This window comes from Trichomycterus rosablanca, chromosome 27, assembly GCF_030014385.1.
Source record: "Trichomycterus rosablanca isolate fTriRos1 chromosome 27, fTriRos1.hap1, whole genome shotgun sequence".
Taxonomy (NCBI): domain Eukaryota; kingdom Metazoa; phylum Chordata; class Actinopteri; order Siluriformes; family Trichomycteridae; genus Trichomycterus; species Trichomycterus rosablanca.
Genome location: NC_086014.1, coordinates 13,497,684 through 13,516,576, shown reverse-complemented (window position 1 = coordinate 13,516,576; position 18,893 = coordinate 13,497,684). Strand labels below are relative to the sequence as shown.

The 18,893-nt window shown below is 39.1% G+C and overlaps 2 protein-coding genes across 3 annotated transcripts in view; both read left to right on the top strand.

Annotated features, from left to right (window-relative positions):
- Positions 1-3,151, top strand: part of adcy7 (adenylate cyclase 7) — a 42,919-nt gene extending 39,768 nt beyond the window's left edge. Inside the window, exons 27-28 of the mRNA XM_062989438.1 lie at positions 1,645-1,769; positions 2,641-3,151. Of these exons, the coding sequence (XP_062845508.1) occupies positions 1,645-1,769; positions 2,641-2,784 (269 nt within the window). The 3' untranslated portion in view covers positions 2,785-3,151. The remainder of the gene's footprint in view (positions 1-1,644; positions 1,770-2,640) is intronic.
- A 5,843-nt stretch (positions 3,152-8,994) lies between these two features.
- nae1 (nedd8 activating enzyme E1 subunit 1) lies at positions 8,995-17,090 on the top strand. Of its 2 annotated transcripts, none has more exons than XM_062989437.1 (20): positions 8,995-9,178; positions 10,527-10,630; positions 10,718-10,778; positions 10,879-10,909; positions 11,047-11,118; positions 11,402-11,481; positions 11,890-11,999; positions 12,099-12,208; positions 12,298-12,360; positions 12,724-12,787; positions 12,878-12,969; positions 13,930-13,989; positions 14,125-14,258; positions 14,524-14,599; positions 14,919-14,958; positions 15,150-15,236; positions 15,663-15,755; positions 16,182-16,296; positions 16,588-16,637; positions 16,833-17,090. In XM_062989437.1, exons 1-20 carry the CDS (start codon positions 9,126-9,128, stop codon positions 16,940-16,942), a joined length of 1,605 nt encoding a protein of 534 aa, XP_062845507.1. In that variant the 5' UTR covers positions 8,995-9,125; the 3' UTR covers positions 16,943-17,090. The 2 variants fall into 2 exon arrangements, with proteins under 2 accessions (XP_062845507.1, XP_062845506.1); XM_062989436.1 differs by having other exon boundaries at positions 15,663-15,770.
- Positions 17,091-18,893: the final 1,803 nt, after the last annotated feature.

Here is an 18,893-nt window from a genome sequence, read left to right as displayed (position 1 = left end):
CTGAAGCCTCGTATCAGGTTTATATAACAAAAACATTAGTTCTGTTAGCTGAGCATCATTCTTATAAAGAATTTTTTTTCTTCTGTGTTTTTACATTTAAATGAATTCACTATTTAAAATGAAATGAAACCCAATACTGCCTCATTGAAGCCGAGCCTGGAGCTGTTGTTCTGTGACTCATTCGGCTCTTGCCTGATGGTTTGGTGCAGTTTTGCCGTAATTGTGCACGTCTTGTGGTTTGGTGTTCAGCCGTGCCGAAAAAGCAGCGCAGCACGCACAGTCGAGATCCTTACCACGTCGACGAATAAATAAAAGAAAGAAGCAGAAGAGAACACTTTATCTGCTTTAATGGTGTTTATTGTACGAATCAGCTTTTGTACGAATGCAAATGTTAAGCACATCCGCTTCATCTGGGCTGAAATGCAGCGAGTCAAACTGTGCACCTAATGCTCTTCTGATAGCGAAGAAGTGAGTCCTGAGGAGCTTCTTTCATTTCGCCACTGTGAGTGTAAATGTCTCTTTGCTGTAGATTCATTTCACAGTGTGTGGAAGAGACAAACGTTAAAATACCAACACTGAGTCCAGTGAGGGTGAGGGGGGAACACGGCTGACACTTAGTATAAAAAACTAAAAAATAAGCCTGCACAATAAGGTCCAGACAACAGGTCACTCCTTAAATATAGAATTTAGTGGCAAAGCATCTTATGGGCTTGTAATTTACTCCTTCGCATGCATTTAGAACACAAAAGTGCTTCATTTCAATAACCTGGTGTGTTTTTTGTTTTTCTTACACCAGTTCTTTACAGTTTGAACATCTACAAATGACCTAAATGCATTTGCTCGCTTACCTAGACCATAATGATGTAGGTATGTGTACACTGAGTAGAACAGCTATAATTTAGTGTAAAAGATCAGCCATTTGATCCCTTACACTAAATTATAGCTTAAACTAGGTTACATTTTCTGTATATAGGGTATGACAGAAGAATTCATTTAAACTGCCTTTCTGAACATAGCCAGCAATTGGATCCTGTACAGATTGTCAGGACTTACTGTCCATTTTTCATTAAAGCACGATATTTAAGCATGAATTTGGCTATTCACAAAACAAATCCATTTTACCCTGCAGTCTCGGCCTAGTTCATTCTTGGAGAGCGTGACACATTACGTTTGCTGCTGCCATCGCGGGTACAATTAACCAGTTTCATTAGTACAGATGCATCTCTGTAGAAAAACAGACGCCAATTAGCATCCGATCTGATTATCTTAAAGCACAATAAAAAACGCTAGATTAGATACAGTTTTTAACATTTGGATAGCTGGAAACCTGGCCTGTCATCAGCACAATAAACAAGAATGAATTAAAGTATAAATGAACATTTCTCATTATAAGGTTTGGGAAAACATGTTTTACGTGATTTATAAATAGATTAAACTCAATCTCCAACTAAATCTGCATCATCAGTGAATTCTAACAGTTCTAATGTAAAAAAATATTAATTAATATTTGTTGAGTGTTTTTTTACACAACCTTTTAATTTCACAGCTCTAACACACAGTGATGTAGTAACGTCCATCTTGCGTACATAAATATTTTATCAGGTATTTAAAAGACGTCCTTCTCTTTTCTATTTGTATTTGCAGGAATAAACCACGGACCAGTAATAGCCGGGGTGATCGGTGCTCGCAAGCCACAGTACGATATCTGGGGGAACACGGTGAACGTTGCCAGCCGAATGGAGAGCACCGGAGAGCTGGGCAAAATCCAGGTACTAATACTGTAGCCGAAAGATATTAAAGTAAAAATATTAGGTATATTTGTTTTATCAAGTCACAGTGCATGGAATCTGAGAGCTGAGTATAAATATCTAATAATAAGAGTAATAATAAAAATAATATTTATAATAATAAAAATGATAATAATAATAATATTATTAATAATAATAATTATAAAATAAAAATAATAGAAATAAAAGTAATACAAATAATATTATTAATAATAAAAATGATAATAATAATTGAAATAATAATTATAAAATAATAATAAACATAATAATTATAATAATAATAATAATAAAACAATAATCATAATAATAATAATAACAATAAAACAACAACAATTATAATAATAATTTAAAAAAAAATAATAATAAAACAACATCAATAATAATAAAAATAATAATTACCCGGAGGGTCATTAGAACTATATTGTTTTAAAAAGCCCATGGTTAAAAAATACATTTGAAGGGCATAAATGTTGTATTAATGTGTTGATGGGCTACTTATAAATGATGTATAGCATATTGTTTATTATGTAAACGAGTCTCTGCAAATCACTAAATTCATTTTAAGTTTATTTTATGTGATAGTGCTCCTAGAGCCAAAGAAAAGCCCATGGTTTTGAATCACTGTCTAACAAGCCTGAAGTCTATTCTAGCAGTTTAATGGGTCATGATAAGGACATTAAATTAAATATTCTCGGTGCTGTATGTATATTTTTAACCCAGCAGACTGAATTGCTGTCACATTCCAGCGCAGTAAAAGCAGATCTCCACACAGAAGCGCTCTTTTCATCGTGCTTAATCACTATCATGAGGAAGATTTTACACTGATTAGAATTAACCACGCTGCCTCTTACAGGTGACGGAGGAGACATCGGACGTTCTGCAGAAGCTGGGTTACTTGTGCGAGTGCCGGGGTCTGATCAACGTGAAGGGAAAGGGAGAGCTCAGAACCTTTTTCGTGTGTACAGACTCCAATAAGCAGGGGATGGGTCTGAGCTGAGAATGCCAACTGTACCACACAGCTCCAGATTAACACCCACACACCCACACACTGAGATGTAGTTCTGTAGTTCCTCCTCTCTGTGATGTTACTTGGATTTTTTCATGTTGGAAAAGCTGTTACAGCCAAAACTCTGAACAAACACATACTGTACATTGTGTGGTTGAGACTGAACCACTGAACCACTGAATCTTGCCACTTAATGCTGGATCAACAGAACCAATTTTTTACGATGTTTACGGAGCTTGAAATCTGCACAAACCTGCACTGTTCTGAACCTCGTGAGGATAAAGTCTGGATTTTTTATCTGTGATTTACAACAGGCGACTTTTCCTGCACAAAGTAAACCATGAAGTTCCTCTGTTTTTTTTCTGATGGACTTACTATTAATGAAGTACCATGAAGTTCCTCTGTTTTTTTTCTGATGGACTTACTATTAATGAAGTTTTCTCTTTTTTGAGGGAAAAATGGACTGACATCGTTTTGTGAAGCTGTGGCTGTTGAAGGACTGTTCTAATATACAGTGGATATAAAACAATCTACACACCTCGTTTGTGCGATGTAAAAAACACTCATTCACTCACTGGCTTAACCGCTTATCCAATCAGGGTCGCAGGGGGGACCTGGAGCCTATCCCAGCTTTTCAATGGGCGCAAGGCACACAGTTAACACCCTGGACGGGGCGCCAGTCCATCACAGACCCATTCACCTATATGGCAATTCAGTGTCTCCAATTAACCTGACTGCATGTTTTTGGACTGTGGGAGGAAACCGGAGCCCCCGGAGGAAACCCACGCAGACACTGGGAGAACATGCAAACTCCACACAGAAAGGACCCGGACCGCCCCGCCTGGGGATCGAACCCAGGACCGTCTTGTTGTGAGGCGACTGTGCTACCCACCGAGCCACCGTGCCACCCTGTAAAAAAACAGATCAGGGTTAATCATTTCAGAGCTTTTTCTACCTGTAATATGAACATTTTGTTTAAAAAAACTTGAAGAAGAAAAGAAAAAAAAAACATTTGTCACACCAGGGGGTTAAAATATAAAAAATAACATTAAAAAATAAAGTGGTTGCATAAATATTCACACCCTTAAACGAATACTTTGTTGAAGCACCTTTGATGACAGCACGCAGTCTTTTTGAGTCGATCAGTCAGTCAGTGTGGACATCTTGTGGGCATCTCATGTGCACAGCCCTCTTCAGGTCATCCTACAGATTTTCAGCTGGATTCAGGTCTAGGTTCTGGCTTTGATCATCTTCCGGTGAAGTCATTATTTTGTTGATGTGGAGGTGAAATTCCTCTTTAGCTTTTTAGCAGAGGCCTAAAGGTTTTGTGCCAAACTGACTGATATTTGGAACCGTTCATAATTCCCTCCACCTTGATTTAAGCCCCAGTTCCAGCCGAAGAAAAACAACTTCAAAGCGTAATGCTGCCACCACCATGCTTCACTGTGTGTACGATGTTCCTTTGGTGTTGTTTTTGCAATTATGGCCAAAAATTTCATTTTTGTCTCATCAGATCTTGACACATTTTTCCTCACGCTTTTAATTGTTGTCACAGTTGTAGCCTAGCAGTTAAGATACTGGACTAGGTTATTTGAAGGTTGTTTGTTCAAACCCCACCTCTGCCAGGTCGCCACTGTTGGGGCCTTTAACCCTCAATTGCTCAGACTGTAAGTCGCTTTGAATAAAAGCATCTGCTAAATGCGGAAAATGTAAATGTCACATGTAGTATAAAATCAGTACTTGCTAGAAATTCCTGCAGGTGTTTTACTGATGCCGTCGGATTCTCGGCAGCCTCCCGGACCGGTTTACTTCTTGTCTTTTTATCAGTTCTTGGTAACGTCACTGTTGTGCCATATTATATCCACATGTTGATGATTGTTTCCATTGTGTTTCATGGTATAAATATTTTGTACCTTTTTCTGACTGATACGTTTCAACAATGAGATTCAGTTGATGCTTTATAAGCTCTTTGTGGACTGTGGCTTTGCTGTAGGAAGCAACTCAATAAATGTCAGGAAAATCCTGCTAGAAGAGCTGAACTTTATATGGTTTAAGTCACTGTCATTAATGGTGGGTACTGAGTAATATTTACCATAAGTTTGAATGTGATCTGATTTATTTGACATGACAGAAACCAGCAAGTGTAACAGGGGTGTGTAGACTTTTTATATCCACTGTGTGCACACTCTTTCTACCTACTGGTTCCTAGGACTGTTGTGACGGTGATTCGAACCATGATCTGCCGTCTGTGTTGGGAGGTTAACTGTGTAACTGGCGTTTATCAATGTTGCATAATTTAAAAAAGACTTCTTTAAGTGCATTTTCTAGTGCAAATAATGCTCCAGTACAATCACTCTGATCGGCAAAAAAACTTTAAAACTTATGTTTGGAATAAAGTCTGTATCTTAACTAACTGCCGTAATGCCTTCTGTTTAGGGCGGGGCTCTGCGCTTGTTGCACTTGTTATTGGCTGCTTCTGCCTGCTGTCTTGTGTTTGTTTTTCTTTATAATTGTGTAAGAACGACCAGATTGAAGGACGAAACATAAAGCAGACCTGGACTTGATCTGGACTTTCCAGTTACTGAACTGAAACCAGACAGAATTTTTACTCTGTGTTATTTTATATGCAAGTTTCCTGTTTTCAGTTTTTATGTTTCAGATCTTCGTTTCAAGCTGCTGTACAGTTTCATTTTGGAATAAAAATATTTACATGCTTCAGGTGTAATAATCACTTCTCTCCTTCAGGCCTGTTAGCAAACGTCCAGATGCTTTTCTTGTCCTCTTTTTTAAATGATCTTTAGGTTTAGGTGTTGCTGCGTAAGTGTGTGTTTCTTTAATATTATGCAATCCTGATCATTTGTTATAACACAATAGTGTTATAACAAGTGTGTGCTCTCACCGTGAGTCAAAGCTATCAGGAGGAAGGTCGAGCCCAAACCCTACGCTCTCGACTGAACTCAGAACAGTCACGCTGTTCACAGTGTTTACTTCAGATCTGACCACCTACAGGGAGGCAGAATTAAGGCAGAAAGATGAGAATCCTTGGAAAAAAGAAATTGGATGTCAAGTGATACTTGAAGAAATTTTTGATAAACGTGTTAGATTGGGAATAATTAGATTTGGCAATCAGCCAAAGCTCTGAATATTTTAAACATTCAGATTTACATTTGCTGCATTTAGCAGACACTTTTATTCAAAGTGACTTACAGTTCTAATGAAATACCTTGCAAGTAAGGGTTAGATGCCTTGCTCAGGAGCTCAACAGTGGCAACTTGGACCTTTTGATTACTAGTCCGGTACCTTAACCACTGAGCTACCACTGTCCACAACGTTTGGTGAAAACGAAGACTTACATTTACAGCATTAAGCAGACACTATCATCCAATGTGACCATATACATTTCATACTATTGGGGATTAAGGGCTTCTCTGAGAGGTCCAACAGAGGTGACCTGGCACTGGTGGATCTTCTGATTACTAGTACGGTATCTTAACCGTTATCCACAAATCAGGTTTGATCAGAGCTGCAGTGTGTGTGATGGTAGAGCGAATGCTTTTTCCATGCGAGCGGGTGCACGTGAGAGAGCGGCCTGGCCTTGTTGACACAGCTGCTTTGGAGCAAAAGAAAAATGGACATGCCAGACCTGAGTCCTGTTAGATGGCTTACTGTGGTAAAGAAAAATTTTACATTACCAAAAGTATGCAGGAATCCATTAGGACTAGTAAATGAAAATGATTCAGCAGTTCTTGGTTTTTCTTGAAGGGTTTTATTTTATTTTAATGTTTTTCCCACTGCTTTGTCTGATTCTCTAGAATCACTGGGTGTGATGCACTGACACATCCAAGACTGGATGTCAGTCTATCACAATGACTGGGTGTAGATGCCCGACTGGCCAATAGCACTGCAATTGGATTGATTGTGTTGAAGTTTATTGTGTACTTATTGTTCCTGCTGTTGTTGTTTTGCAAGGTTGGGTAACATGCCAAACTGCACACACACACTCACACACACACCATTAACCAAAGCTTGGGATTAAACCTGGGTCTCAGTAATTATAATATTCTACTACACTTTGTTAGCCATTGCTGCCCCTAAATCAACGACAGACCTTTATCGCGTTCATTACTGCCCTCTCCTGTCTCCTACTGCCCATTACTGCCCTGTCCTGTCTCCTACTGCCTATTACTGCCCTGTCCTGTCTCCTACTGCCCATTACTGCCCTGTCTCCTACTGCCCATTACTGCCCTGTCTCCTACTGCCCATTACTGCCCTGTCCTGTCTCCTACTGCCCATTACTGCCCTGTCCTGTCTCCTACTGCCTATTACTGCCCTGTCCTGTCTCCTACTGCCCATTACTGCCCTGTCTCCTACTGCCCATTACTGCCCTGTCTCCTACTGCCCATTACTGCCCTGTCCTGTCTCCTACTGCCCATTACTGCCCTTTCTCCTACTGCCCATTACTGCCCTCTCCTGTCTCCTACTGCCCATTACTGCCCTCTCCTGTCTCCTACTGCCCATTACTGCCCTGTCCTGTCTCCTACTGCCTATTACTGCCCTGTCCTGTCTCCTGCTGCCCATTACTGCCCTGTCCTGTCTCCTACTGCCCATTACTGCCCTCTCCTGTCTCCTACTGCCCATTACTGCCCTGTCCTGTCTCCTACTGCCCATTACTGCCCTGTCCTGTCTCCTACTGCCCATTACTGCCCTGTCCTGTCTCCTACTGCCCATTACTGCCCTGTCCTGTCTCCTACTGCCCATTACTGCCCTCTCCTGTCTCCTACTGCCTATTACTGCCCTGTCCTGTCTCCTACTGCCTATTACTGCCCTGTCCTGTCTCCTACTGCCCATTACTGCCCTCTCCTGTCTCCTACGGCCTATTACTGCCCTGTCCTGTCTCCTACTGCCCATTACTGCCCTGTCCTGTCTCCTACTGCCCATTACTGCCCTGTCCTGTCTCCTACTGCCCATTACTGCCCTGTCCTGTCTCCTACTGCCTATTACTGCCCTGTCCTGTCTCCTACTGCCCATTACTGCCCTGTCCTGTCTCCTACTGCCCATTACTGCCCTCTCCTGTCTCCTACTGCCTATTACTGCCCTGTCCTGTCTCCTACTGCCTATTACTGCCCTGTCCTGTCTCCTACTGCCTATTACTGCCCTGTCCTGTCACCTACTGCCCATTACTACCCTGTCCTGTCTCCTACTGCCCATTACTGCCCTGTCCTGTCTCCTACTGCCTATTACTGCCCTGTCCTGTCTCCTACTGCCCATTACTGCCCTGTCCTGTCTCCTACTGCCCATTACAGTCTCTAAAACCCACTACAGCTCCTCTTTGGACTTTGTTGTTTTTGTCAAATACACTATAACCCCTCTTTGCCTCTTAATTTTTCTGCCAGTATATTAAATCGCAGTACTCATAATCTAACTGCTAACGTGGGGAGAACATACCAATCCTCACACAAACAGTACCCAGAGCTGAGTCCATAAATTTGCATGCATTATTATACAGCTTTTTAGAACCACCACGTATCCCCACACCCCCACTAAGTGTCCTCTTTCCTGTCCCAACAGCCCACATTACTGTACATATATTGACAATTATGGTTTTTTTTAATCAAAGCACTAAATACAATTACTGTCCACTTTATTATGAATTTTACATCAGTGCTGTGTAGCAACCCCCTTTGCTCAATACACGTTTTATTCTGAATGTACTTTAATTAAAGATTAATTAAATAAATTAACCCAAACATTCATTGATCCATTTAGTCGTTACACGGATTCACCGCTGGGTGGCAGTAAAAGCGCGCAGTGTCAGCCGGTAAACCAACACAGAGGAAGAGTCGCACCAGTATGGTATAGTCCATTATTCTCAATTATAGGGGGGGGGACGTTTTTGTTTTGCATTAAAATACTGATTTTTTATTATAAATGTACAATTATTCACCAGAAATATTGTTAAACACGAGGAATACTTTAATAAACATCGCTAGACACAGACATAAGCTAAAAACAGGGGTTTTGTTTTTATCCTGTAATGGATTTGCCTGAACGGAAAAAGGGCTGTGTTCTAAATCAGTCAAAACCACACTAAATAGTGTGTATTCATATTTCTTAATTATTTATTAACATACGCAGTACTCAGATTTTAATGTTATATTCTGGGTTTATTTGATGTTAACCGAATCGGAAACTGATTTCTGATTTCTATTTACGTGTAGTAAGGTGAAATATAGAGGTCTGAAATGTGTTGCAGCCTATGTAGTGCACATGTGTAGGGAGGTCGGTGATATTGAGGATACGGACAGTGCCTGTTTCATTCTGTGCAGGTTTACATGAGAATGGAGAATAAAACTAATAAAGAACAGAGATATGACCGACAGCTTAGGTAATAAATATAAATGTCATTATTTATACATAGCAGATAATTATATTAGTACTGTTTTGCTGAAACGTGCCTGTATATTTAGATTAGGCCGAAAACAAGTCGCTTTTTGATAAACTTTGTGGTATTTCCTCTATTATTGTTTATTTATTTATTATCCTAAATTATATGTTTATTATTGTGCATTTAATAATATAAATAAAGTGTTCGGTTCGATAAGAAATGATGTATTCTTTGCATTAAGCTGTCACCTGGGTGAATTTAGTTCATTCACAAGTTTAATCTGTTTTCTGCAAATATTTTGGGTCACAAATATATAGACAGGAATTATATTATTCATTTAATAATGTTGAAAGTTCTAGAATTCTATTAAACCCTATGGCATGGTCTCCTCATTTCTCATTAGTCAGATAAACAGGGGTAGTGTGACTGCACCATGTACACAAACATACAACACTGATGTCTTTCCAAGAGACAAATTGTACCTGGATACATAAATGTTATCAGATCTGATCTGATCATTAATAAGAAGCTACTAATACATGAGTGAATCAAGCTAGCTTCACATTACCTTGAGATTAGAAGCTGCAGTCCATGTAAGATGCTCCAGTTGGTTTTGGGTCATGTGATCAGAGACAAATTAAGTTCAAGGCAGTCTCTAATCCATAGTAATGTAAAGCTTGCTTGACTGTGGACATCTGCACATAAGATGTTCATTCATAGCAGGCCTGTTGTTTTGGGAGGATGGATTACAGCACAATCTGCAGCACAAATTGACAGTTTGGGTGAATTTGCACCTTTGACCTTACCTTTAATTATGACCAGTTGTCCAGTTCCCATTGATCCTGCTCAACCACGCAATGCCACCGCCATCATACTTTACAGGAGGTGTGTGGTATTTTTGGTGGTTTGCTTTGCTTGTTTGTTTTTCTGCCAAATGAAGTGCTTGAAGATCAGTCCAAAAAGTTTAATCTTGGTCTTATCTGACTGTAAAACCTTTTGCCACCTGCCGTCATAAGTGCAGACAGGATGCAGTGTGGCACTTTTTTAGAAGAGGCTTTGTGTAAAGCATTGTGTAAAGCTTGTGATGTTGTTATCACATGCACAGACCAACCAATCATAGCCATAAATGCTTGAAAGCCCTTATTATTTGTTATGGTCTATTGGTAGCTTCCCTGATCGATTTCCTCCTGCTTCGGTCATCAGGTTAGGAGTCTGTAATTTTGTATTGAGTTACATGTAGTTTATGGAAGTATTAATTCTGGGTATCAGGGGGTAGTTTTTTTTGTAAATTAACTACTTGTATGTGTATATTTTACACTGGGGTTTAATGTCTGTCTGTATTTTTTAGGTTATGGGGGGATCACGGTCAGGATGCTCTGGAAAATGCTCATGTGTGTGTGATTAATGCTACAGCATCTGGTACAGAGATCCTCAAAAACCTCGTCTTACCAGGTACGAATATATTACCAGTTTTACCTCAAAAAATTGTTTTAAATATTATTTCACAAACAGAATATCGTGTGTGTTTCTGATTGTCAGGAATTGGAGCGTTTACTATAGTTGATGGACACAAAGTTACCGGGGAGGATGTTGGAAACAAGTACAGAATTTAAATTCCTTAACAAATTCTATTATACTGATTTATTTTAATAAATACAGCTCTGTTATAATTCTACACATTTATGTTGTTTATGTTTCAGCTTCTTTCTCAGCTGTGAGAGTATTGGAAAGGTAAGATCCACTGTATATTTGTACATTTGATGGTGATTGGTGAATATTATTCATTAGAATAAAAAATATTATTTATTAGATATTTATTAGATTAGTAGGTTCTTAACAACATGTTGTGTGATGTGTTGCTTTTATAGAGTCGAGCTCAAGCGGCTACAGAGTTGCTGCAGGAACTCAACACTGACGTCTCCGGGAATTTTGTGGAGGAGGTGAGAGTTTATCAACCCTATTAAACCCAAACAGAAGAAGATTTTTAATGATCTGAATTTTATATTGTAATTAAAAACCTGATGTGATGTGAGCATCAGTAGGTGAACAGAGGAACATTAATATTACTAGAAATAAATAACTTTAATATTATAATTAATTTTGGACTCTAAATGGTATAAATGTGGTTCATGGGAGTGACACCATGACAGTGATGCAGCATGAGCCACAGTTTTCTTCATCTTATTAATGTTTTATTCTTTGATGTGTTTGTTTTTGCTGCAGGATGCTGATAAACTGCTGGATAATGATCAGGAATTCTTCCACAGATTTAGTTTGGTTATCGGAGTTGAGCTTCCTGAAAGGTAACGCGCTAGTACACCTGTACTGACCTCTTTTTGACCTGTACTAGCTTTTACTGATCTGTTTTAGACTGGTACTAACCTCTAGCATCCTGTACCATGATTGTATTGGCTTGGTATGACTTGTACTGACATGTACTGGCTTGTACTGCCCTGGAATGACATGTTGACAGTACATTTACCTACGTGTATGACCTGTATGGCCCATAAACTTCATAATGGGTGCAGCCAAACTAACCCTATTAAAATGGGCACTAGAAATTCACCAGTTATAGCTAATCATAAGGATGTGCCACAGGTGGACCATGAAGTATGTGTTGTACTGTGCTGTGGGATCATAAGTATTAGATATTTGATTGAATAGACGAGTCTGTAACACTTCCTCTCGCGTGTGTGTGTGTGTATGTGCAGTGTGTGTGTGAGGTTAGGAGATGTATTATGGAAGGCCGGTGTACCGTTCCTCGTCTGTAGGACGTACGGACTTGTCGGGTACATGAGGCTCGCCGTGAAGGAACATACCGGTACGTTCAATAATAAATCACTGTAACCGTGCAGTTTACACAGGAACAAAGTACGAGCACAAAAACGATGAGCTGGTTTTATCCTTTCTTCACGTTTAGTGGTGGAGTCTCATCCAGATAACGCTTTAGAGGATCTGAGACTGGAGGAACCGTTCACTGAGCTGAAACATCACATCTCCTCCTACGACCTCGACAACATGGAGAAAAAGGTCCGAAAAAGATTAGAACAGGGTGTTTATAATAAAAAACTGTTATTAATTATGCTGTAAATGAGTAATATTTTTAAATTCTTCCCTAGGATCACAGTCACACACCGTGGATTATCATCATCGCCAAATATCTGGAGAAGTGGTACAGCGAGGTAATAAACACTACAATATTAATACAACTACTGTTATATACTGTTTTATTCTATGCTACTGTATATTGTCAAAAGTATGTAGACACCTGACCATGAGACCTCAATTCCTAATCTCACTTTCTATGAGATTTTGAAGTGTTGGTGGGAATTTGTGCTCATCTAGTCAAAAGAACTGAAATGTCAGGACAGTTTGGGTCATTACAGGGCAGTACAAGATTTCTCTGCTCAACCAATAGACATTTCAGTGTTTTATCAGAGAGGTTTAATTACAATTCTGGACCGAGGAAGGACATTTTTTTCCCCTTTATGCAAACCAGAACAGCAGCGACATATTTTGAATATTTTATTGTTTTTTTCCTCCAGCACGACTTTCAGTTACCGAAAAACTACAAGGAAAAGGAGGCGTTCAGACAGCTAATCAGAGAAGGTACGAATATTACAGAAGAGAGAGATGCCATTAAAAGAAAAAAAACTGTAAGCGAATGTTCATCTGATTCTGATTGTTTTGTTCTCTCAGGGGTTCGTAAAAATGAAAGCGGGACTCCAGAAGACGAGGAGAACTTTGATGAGGCTGTTAAGAATGTGAACACCGCTTTAAATCCCATCAAGGTTTGTGATTCTGCTTTCGTGGTGGCTCTGTGATTGAAATACCAGGCTACTGTTCAGGGTCCAAGTGGTTCCACTGTTTTAGGTTTGCCCATGGCCTTACACCAGGGGTGCACAGCTGTTCTTAAATAAGCGTTAGTCTCAATAGACACGTACAACCAAAAAACAGCAAATGTTTTTAAAATTACTGCAGATTTTTGTGTGAATGCAGTTTCAGGCTGAGTTTTAATTTTCTGCTTCTTGATTTGCTCCTCTGAATGGGACAGAGCCGTAAGTTTGCATTCTGTTGATCCAAAATGATGAAGGTACAAACTGTAGTACCTTCCAAATATGTCATGATATTGGTGCACAATCAGTCAAGGGTCTGAATTAGTTAGATTAGGATTTATAAACCTCAACCGGTGATTTTATACATTTAAGTTAACTTCGGGAAAGTCAATTTGCATCTGTAAAGCCTGCAAACACAAAATAAATTGCCAAATTACTAAGAAGAAATAGCTGAAGTGCTAAGCCATGGTTAAACAACAAACTGAACCACAACTGTAGACTGTTTCCAGCTAAAATCTCGCAGTCTCAGCCTGACCGTGTCTGTTCTGCAAGGCGACATAAATAAAAGTAAATTATTTATGATGTTATAATGTTATCTTTGTAAATCTGAAGGTGAATTCTGGCTCCAGTGGCTACAAGATGATCATAGGTGTTGATCATCAGCAAATGTTGTTTTACTCTGTAACCACAGATTTGTAAAATGTTAGCTATTGAGCACAAGGAGTCTGCCTTGTTTTTATTTGTGAGCAATAAAAGTGATGTTAAAGTTAAGGGCTATTTACAGGCATGTCTATAACATGATTAGTAGAAGTAATGTAAACAAGTCAGTCCGGCTCTGTTCCCGTTTTTTTTATTCGCTTATAGTATTATAATACTGTGTGTGTGTGTGTGTGTGTGTGTGTGTGCGTGCTACAGATCAACAGCAGTGTGGAGGAGATCTTCAGCTCAGAACAGTGTGAGAACCTCACCTCACAGGTCAGATACCTCTACTAATACTAATAATAGGAAATGATCAGACTGCTCTCAAACAGCTTGTAATTCTGGACAGTTGATGAGTTAAGTGTGTGTGTGTGTGTGTGTGTGTGTGTGTGTGTGTGTGTGCATGATTAGACTCCTCCGTTTTGGCTGATGGCTCGAGGCTTGAGGGATTTTGTGCAGAATGAAGGAAACGGAAAACTTCCTCTACGTGGTACCATCCCGGATATGATCGCTGATTCTGATAAATTCATCAACCTGCAGAATGTGTACGTTCTCTCTCTCTCTGTCACGCACACACACACGCACACACACACACTAACTAATTACAAGGCTGAAGTGTCTGGATGCAGCCCAATGCAGAGATTTGGACGATTCTGGTAAAATATCATGTCTTGCTGACGTTCTAAGCTTCTCTATAGTGAATAAACGTCTGCACATTTTATTGAACAGTTACAAATTGGGGAAAATATGTGGTACTAAATCACAAATTTTTGTGACCGTGTGTGTGTGTGTGTGTGTTGTTAAACGCAGGTACAGGGAGAAGGCGATGCAGGACGCTGCTGTTGTGGCCAGATACGTTGAGTCTCATCTTCAGTCTCTCGGAAAGGTGACTACGCTATAAATAATTGTATTGTTGTTATGATTATGGACATAAGATTTATTTTTATTTAATTAAACTTAAATTAAAAGGGACAAAATACTAATAAAGGTAAAACTATTTCATAGATTCCATAGATTTTACAAGCATAATTTGTTTACCTGTTAGCAATGAGTGTCAATGGAACATTTGAACTTAGTAACTGGGAGATTGTCTACATCATTTTAGCCATCATACGTAAAAATATAAAGTAAATATTACATATTAGAATCAGTATTAACAAAAAAATAAGACGATAATCTGATTTTGATTGTTTTTATGCTAAAAGCCACCTGAGAGCATCTCTGAGCAGGACATCAAACTATTCTGTGAGTAAAAAATTTATATATATGTATATGCATGTATATATAACTGATTCAAATAAAAACACATGTCCTTTACAAGTGTGTGTTATTTTTTTAACTTCAACTGTAGATGCCAATGTGTTTGTGATAGATACACACGCACAGATACATGTGAGTGTGCTGAGTGTGTTTTGCTGATGTGCAACTGTGTGCAGGTAAGAATGCAGCTTTTCTGCGGGTGATCCACTGCAGATCTCTGGCGGAAGAACATGGCGTGGAGAGTCTACGTAAAGACGAAATCAGTAAGACGCACACACACACACAAACATTGTTGTTTAATGATTGTATTATAAATGTATAAAACTTTCCTAGCGCAGGTGGAGCAGCGGTAAACTATGCTAGCCCACTACCGCAGGGATCCAGGGTTCAAATCCCCGACAGTGCTATCGGCCGGTCAGGTGTCTACATACAGACATTTCCTATGTTTTGGGGATATGAGGGGGTTGAGGTTAAAGCACTGCGTGTAGACGCCCAGCCGGTCGATACCACTGCTATGCCTTGGGAAGGGGGCTTGGGGGTTCGTGCGATAGATTGGCGCCCTGTACCTGGAATTCCTGCCTTGCGCCCAGTGTTTCCTAGTGGAACCAGACAAAATGGAAACACCTTACCTTTTAAAGTGCTCTCCATAGGGCTGATCTTCAACATCTTAGACCGTGTGTGTGTTTCAGCCTCCTGTATGGATAACCCAGACAGCGAGATGGTTCTTTATCTCATGCTGCGTTCTGTGGATCGTTTTTACCAGCAGCACTCTCGATACCCAGGTACTGCTGAACATGGTGTGTACTGATGTGTTTCTACATGAGTTCTACATTAATCTTTTTATAGCAGCACAGAGGACACTATAGAAAGCTTTTCTAGGAAACTAGATGCACAAAATGAGAAATATATTTATGTTTATGTTTTTGAAACCTCTGTGTTTCGTCATATATCTTTTTAATAACACTTAATACTGGTTCAGGGACTGAACCCCCCGAATTAGTCCCCAGCAACCGTGGAGAAGTTTGTCAAATGTTGTTAGACAACTATACATGTTTCTGTGCATGAATCCAGAGAACACGACACTTCTGAACTTTGTTGACATGAATATGAATAAAGTCTTAACTTGCATTTATCGATCAACAACAGTTTGTTCCAGATTTTTTTTCAATTGAGTTGTAATCCGTTTATGAACTTGTGTCGTGTTTCAGGTGTGTATAATTACCAGGTAGAGGAGGATATCAGTAAGCTGAAGGTGTGTGTGAACAGCCTGCTGCAGGAGTACAGTCTCAACGTCAACGTTAAAGACGACTACATCCACGAATTGTGAGTGTCATTAAAAGTACATGAGTGTGATTTCATGGTAAAATATCTTTATTATGGGAAGAGTCATATTAAGAAACTCTGTGTGTTTCTAGTCTGATCACAAATCAGACACTTGTAGCATCTGACTAATGTCCATATTTATCTACACTACAAGTAACTCTAGTTGCTATGACCATATAAAAAAATATATTATTAGTAAGTGCTGTCAAGTGGATCCTGAGTCCTGGTGATCATATATATGATTTGTATGATGTTTTTTAATTGTATATATAACATGTGGTTGTGTTGTAGTTGTAGATACGGAGCTGCAGAACCCCACACAGTTGCAGCATTTTTGGGAGGTGAGATTTACTACCTTTATACCTGTGTTCACTGGAAAACTGTACATGATGAATTACAAAACTGCATGTACAGTATGTCTGAGTGTCTGTGAGCAAAGTTGTGTATAGTTATGTAACTCTTTACTCTCCAGTCAGTTGTTGTCTCTAGTCTTCCTGGCTCACTGTTGTCCTCCGAACCTCTTTCCTCCTGTACAGGCGCCGCAGCGCAGGAAGCCATCAAGCTCATCACACACCAGTTCGTCCCGTTCAACAACACGTTCATCTATAACGCCATGGCTCAGACCTCCGCCACCTTCCAACTCTGAACGTCTCTAATCTCTGTATCTGTAAACCCGTGAGCCTCTGAGATGTTTTTTACTGCATGTTCTGTGTAGATAGTGTGGTCTGTTATTGACCATCCGCAAAACCCTGCTGTTAATAATGCGCCAGAAATAAACGTTACATCTTTAAGTCCTCTGTGTTCATGTGTATTTCTTTTTTAAATGTAGCAGTTAACCAATGTAGAGATATTTGCATCCTAATATACTGTATGTATTACACGTAATGCAGTACATTGACCTTGAGTAAGCTAAGAGGAGTGGCCTGACCCAGGTAGTGTGGCTGTAGTGTTCTGTTTTCACCATTTAAAAGTATGTTATCGTGTCTTTAGGAGGTCGAGCATTCTTCTGTAGATATTTAGGTTTTTCATTATAATTAGATAATCTGATTTTATTCATTTTTTATCTTTGCTCTTGGGACAGTATTTAACATAATAAACCTCAAAATATGTGCAATTAATCCCTTATACGGCTAATCTACAAATATGTACACAGGGACAACTATCAAATCTAAATTGTGTAAAGAAGTGTGAATACGTTTTAAATCTCACTTTTTTACTGTAGTAAGTTGTTAAGGCTTTTAACACATTTATGGATCACTAGGTCACATGACATGTACAAATAAGGTCATTTGCTCATATTTATGTGGAGAAAAAATTTATCTATGGACCAGACATGGCACAAACAATCCTCTTCCTCACACATCCTCTGGTACCCTGGACTTAATATTGACAAGAATAAAGAAAAGTGTTTTATTTTGGTACCACCATGACTGCTTGAGAAGACTCAGGAGGAAGCACGTGTTAGGTGTCACATGACAATGGAGAGTCGGCTGTTGGGTGTAGTTAGGGAAAAGTGTATAACTTATAGCAAGAAAAACTCCCCAAACTTCAGTCCTTAAGTCTTAAGTTTTTTACGTTATATGCAGAAAAGCAACCAAACAAAAACCTGAAGTGTTTTGGTCAGTCTCCAACACATTCCCAGCCCTTCCTGGATATTACCAGTTACATTACCAGTATAATAAAGTACCAGTGATTAAAAATACATCACCAGAATGGACACAAATACATCCCCAGGATGGACACTTGGACACACACAGCTCTGTGATATCAACATGACACTCTGGATGATCTTTGGTGTTTGGATGCCACCTGCCCTGCTTGTTTTGCTCCTGTAAGTACATTTAAGTACTTATATAGTATTGTTAGAATTAATACATTGTTTAATAAAGAGGAATTGAAACTGAAAACAGAGTTTTAAACACAAACAAGGTGTGAAAATCGAAATAATATTACATTAAAGACTACAAAAACAACATTACAGTGAAGCATTAGCTAATTGATGTTCTAAACCGGTTTATTTGTACAAATTCTAGATTAAACCAGAGTTAAAGTTGACAGTGCTGATTTGTGTTTATTTACATTGCAAAGTACTGATTTTATACTTGTTTTAATAGGTTTTGTACCTGTTTAAACTGGGTAGATGGTTTTTCCTTGTTTACACTGAACCGTACTGGTTTTAAAGTTGTTTCAAATGGGCAGTACTGGTTTTTTTTGCTCGTTTAGTCTGGACAGTGCTGGTTTTGTGCTTGTTTAGTGTGGACAGTGCTACATTTGCTGGTTTTGTACTTGTTTAGTTTGTACTGTGCTGGTTTTATGTTTGTTTAAACTTGACAGCAGGTTTTATTTAGTTTGACGTTTTAAACACAAACACTAGGTGGCGCAGTTTCCTTCCTTTTGTATCTACTGTAATTTCTTGATTTGAGAGCTGATTGAATAATTCAGTACTGCAGATGCTCTTATATTGATCTTTTACAGCAGCATCGTGTAAACACAAAGTATAAATGATTTACTGATTCCTTCATCAGCCAAACACTGCAGAAAGCCATATACAGATGAATGATTTACAGTACATTCTCAGTTATAAACTGCATCAGACA

Coding starts and splice junctions, on each gene's coding strand:
- nae1 (XM_062989436.1), top strand. CDS start 9,126: ATGAGAATGGAGAATAAAACTAATAAAGAACAGAGATATGACCGACAG. Junction 12,970..13,929: donor CCGCTTTAAATCCCATCAAG/GTTTGTGATTCT, acceptor TGCGTGCTACAG/ATCAACAGCAGTGTGGAGGA. Junction 16,297..16,587: donor GACGACTACATCCACGAATT/GTGAGTGTCATT, acceptor GTTGTGTTGTAG/TTGTAGATACGGAGCTGCAG.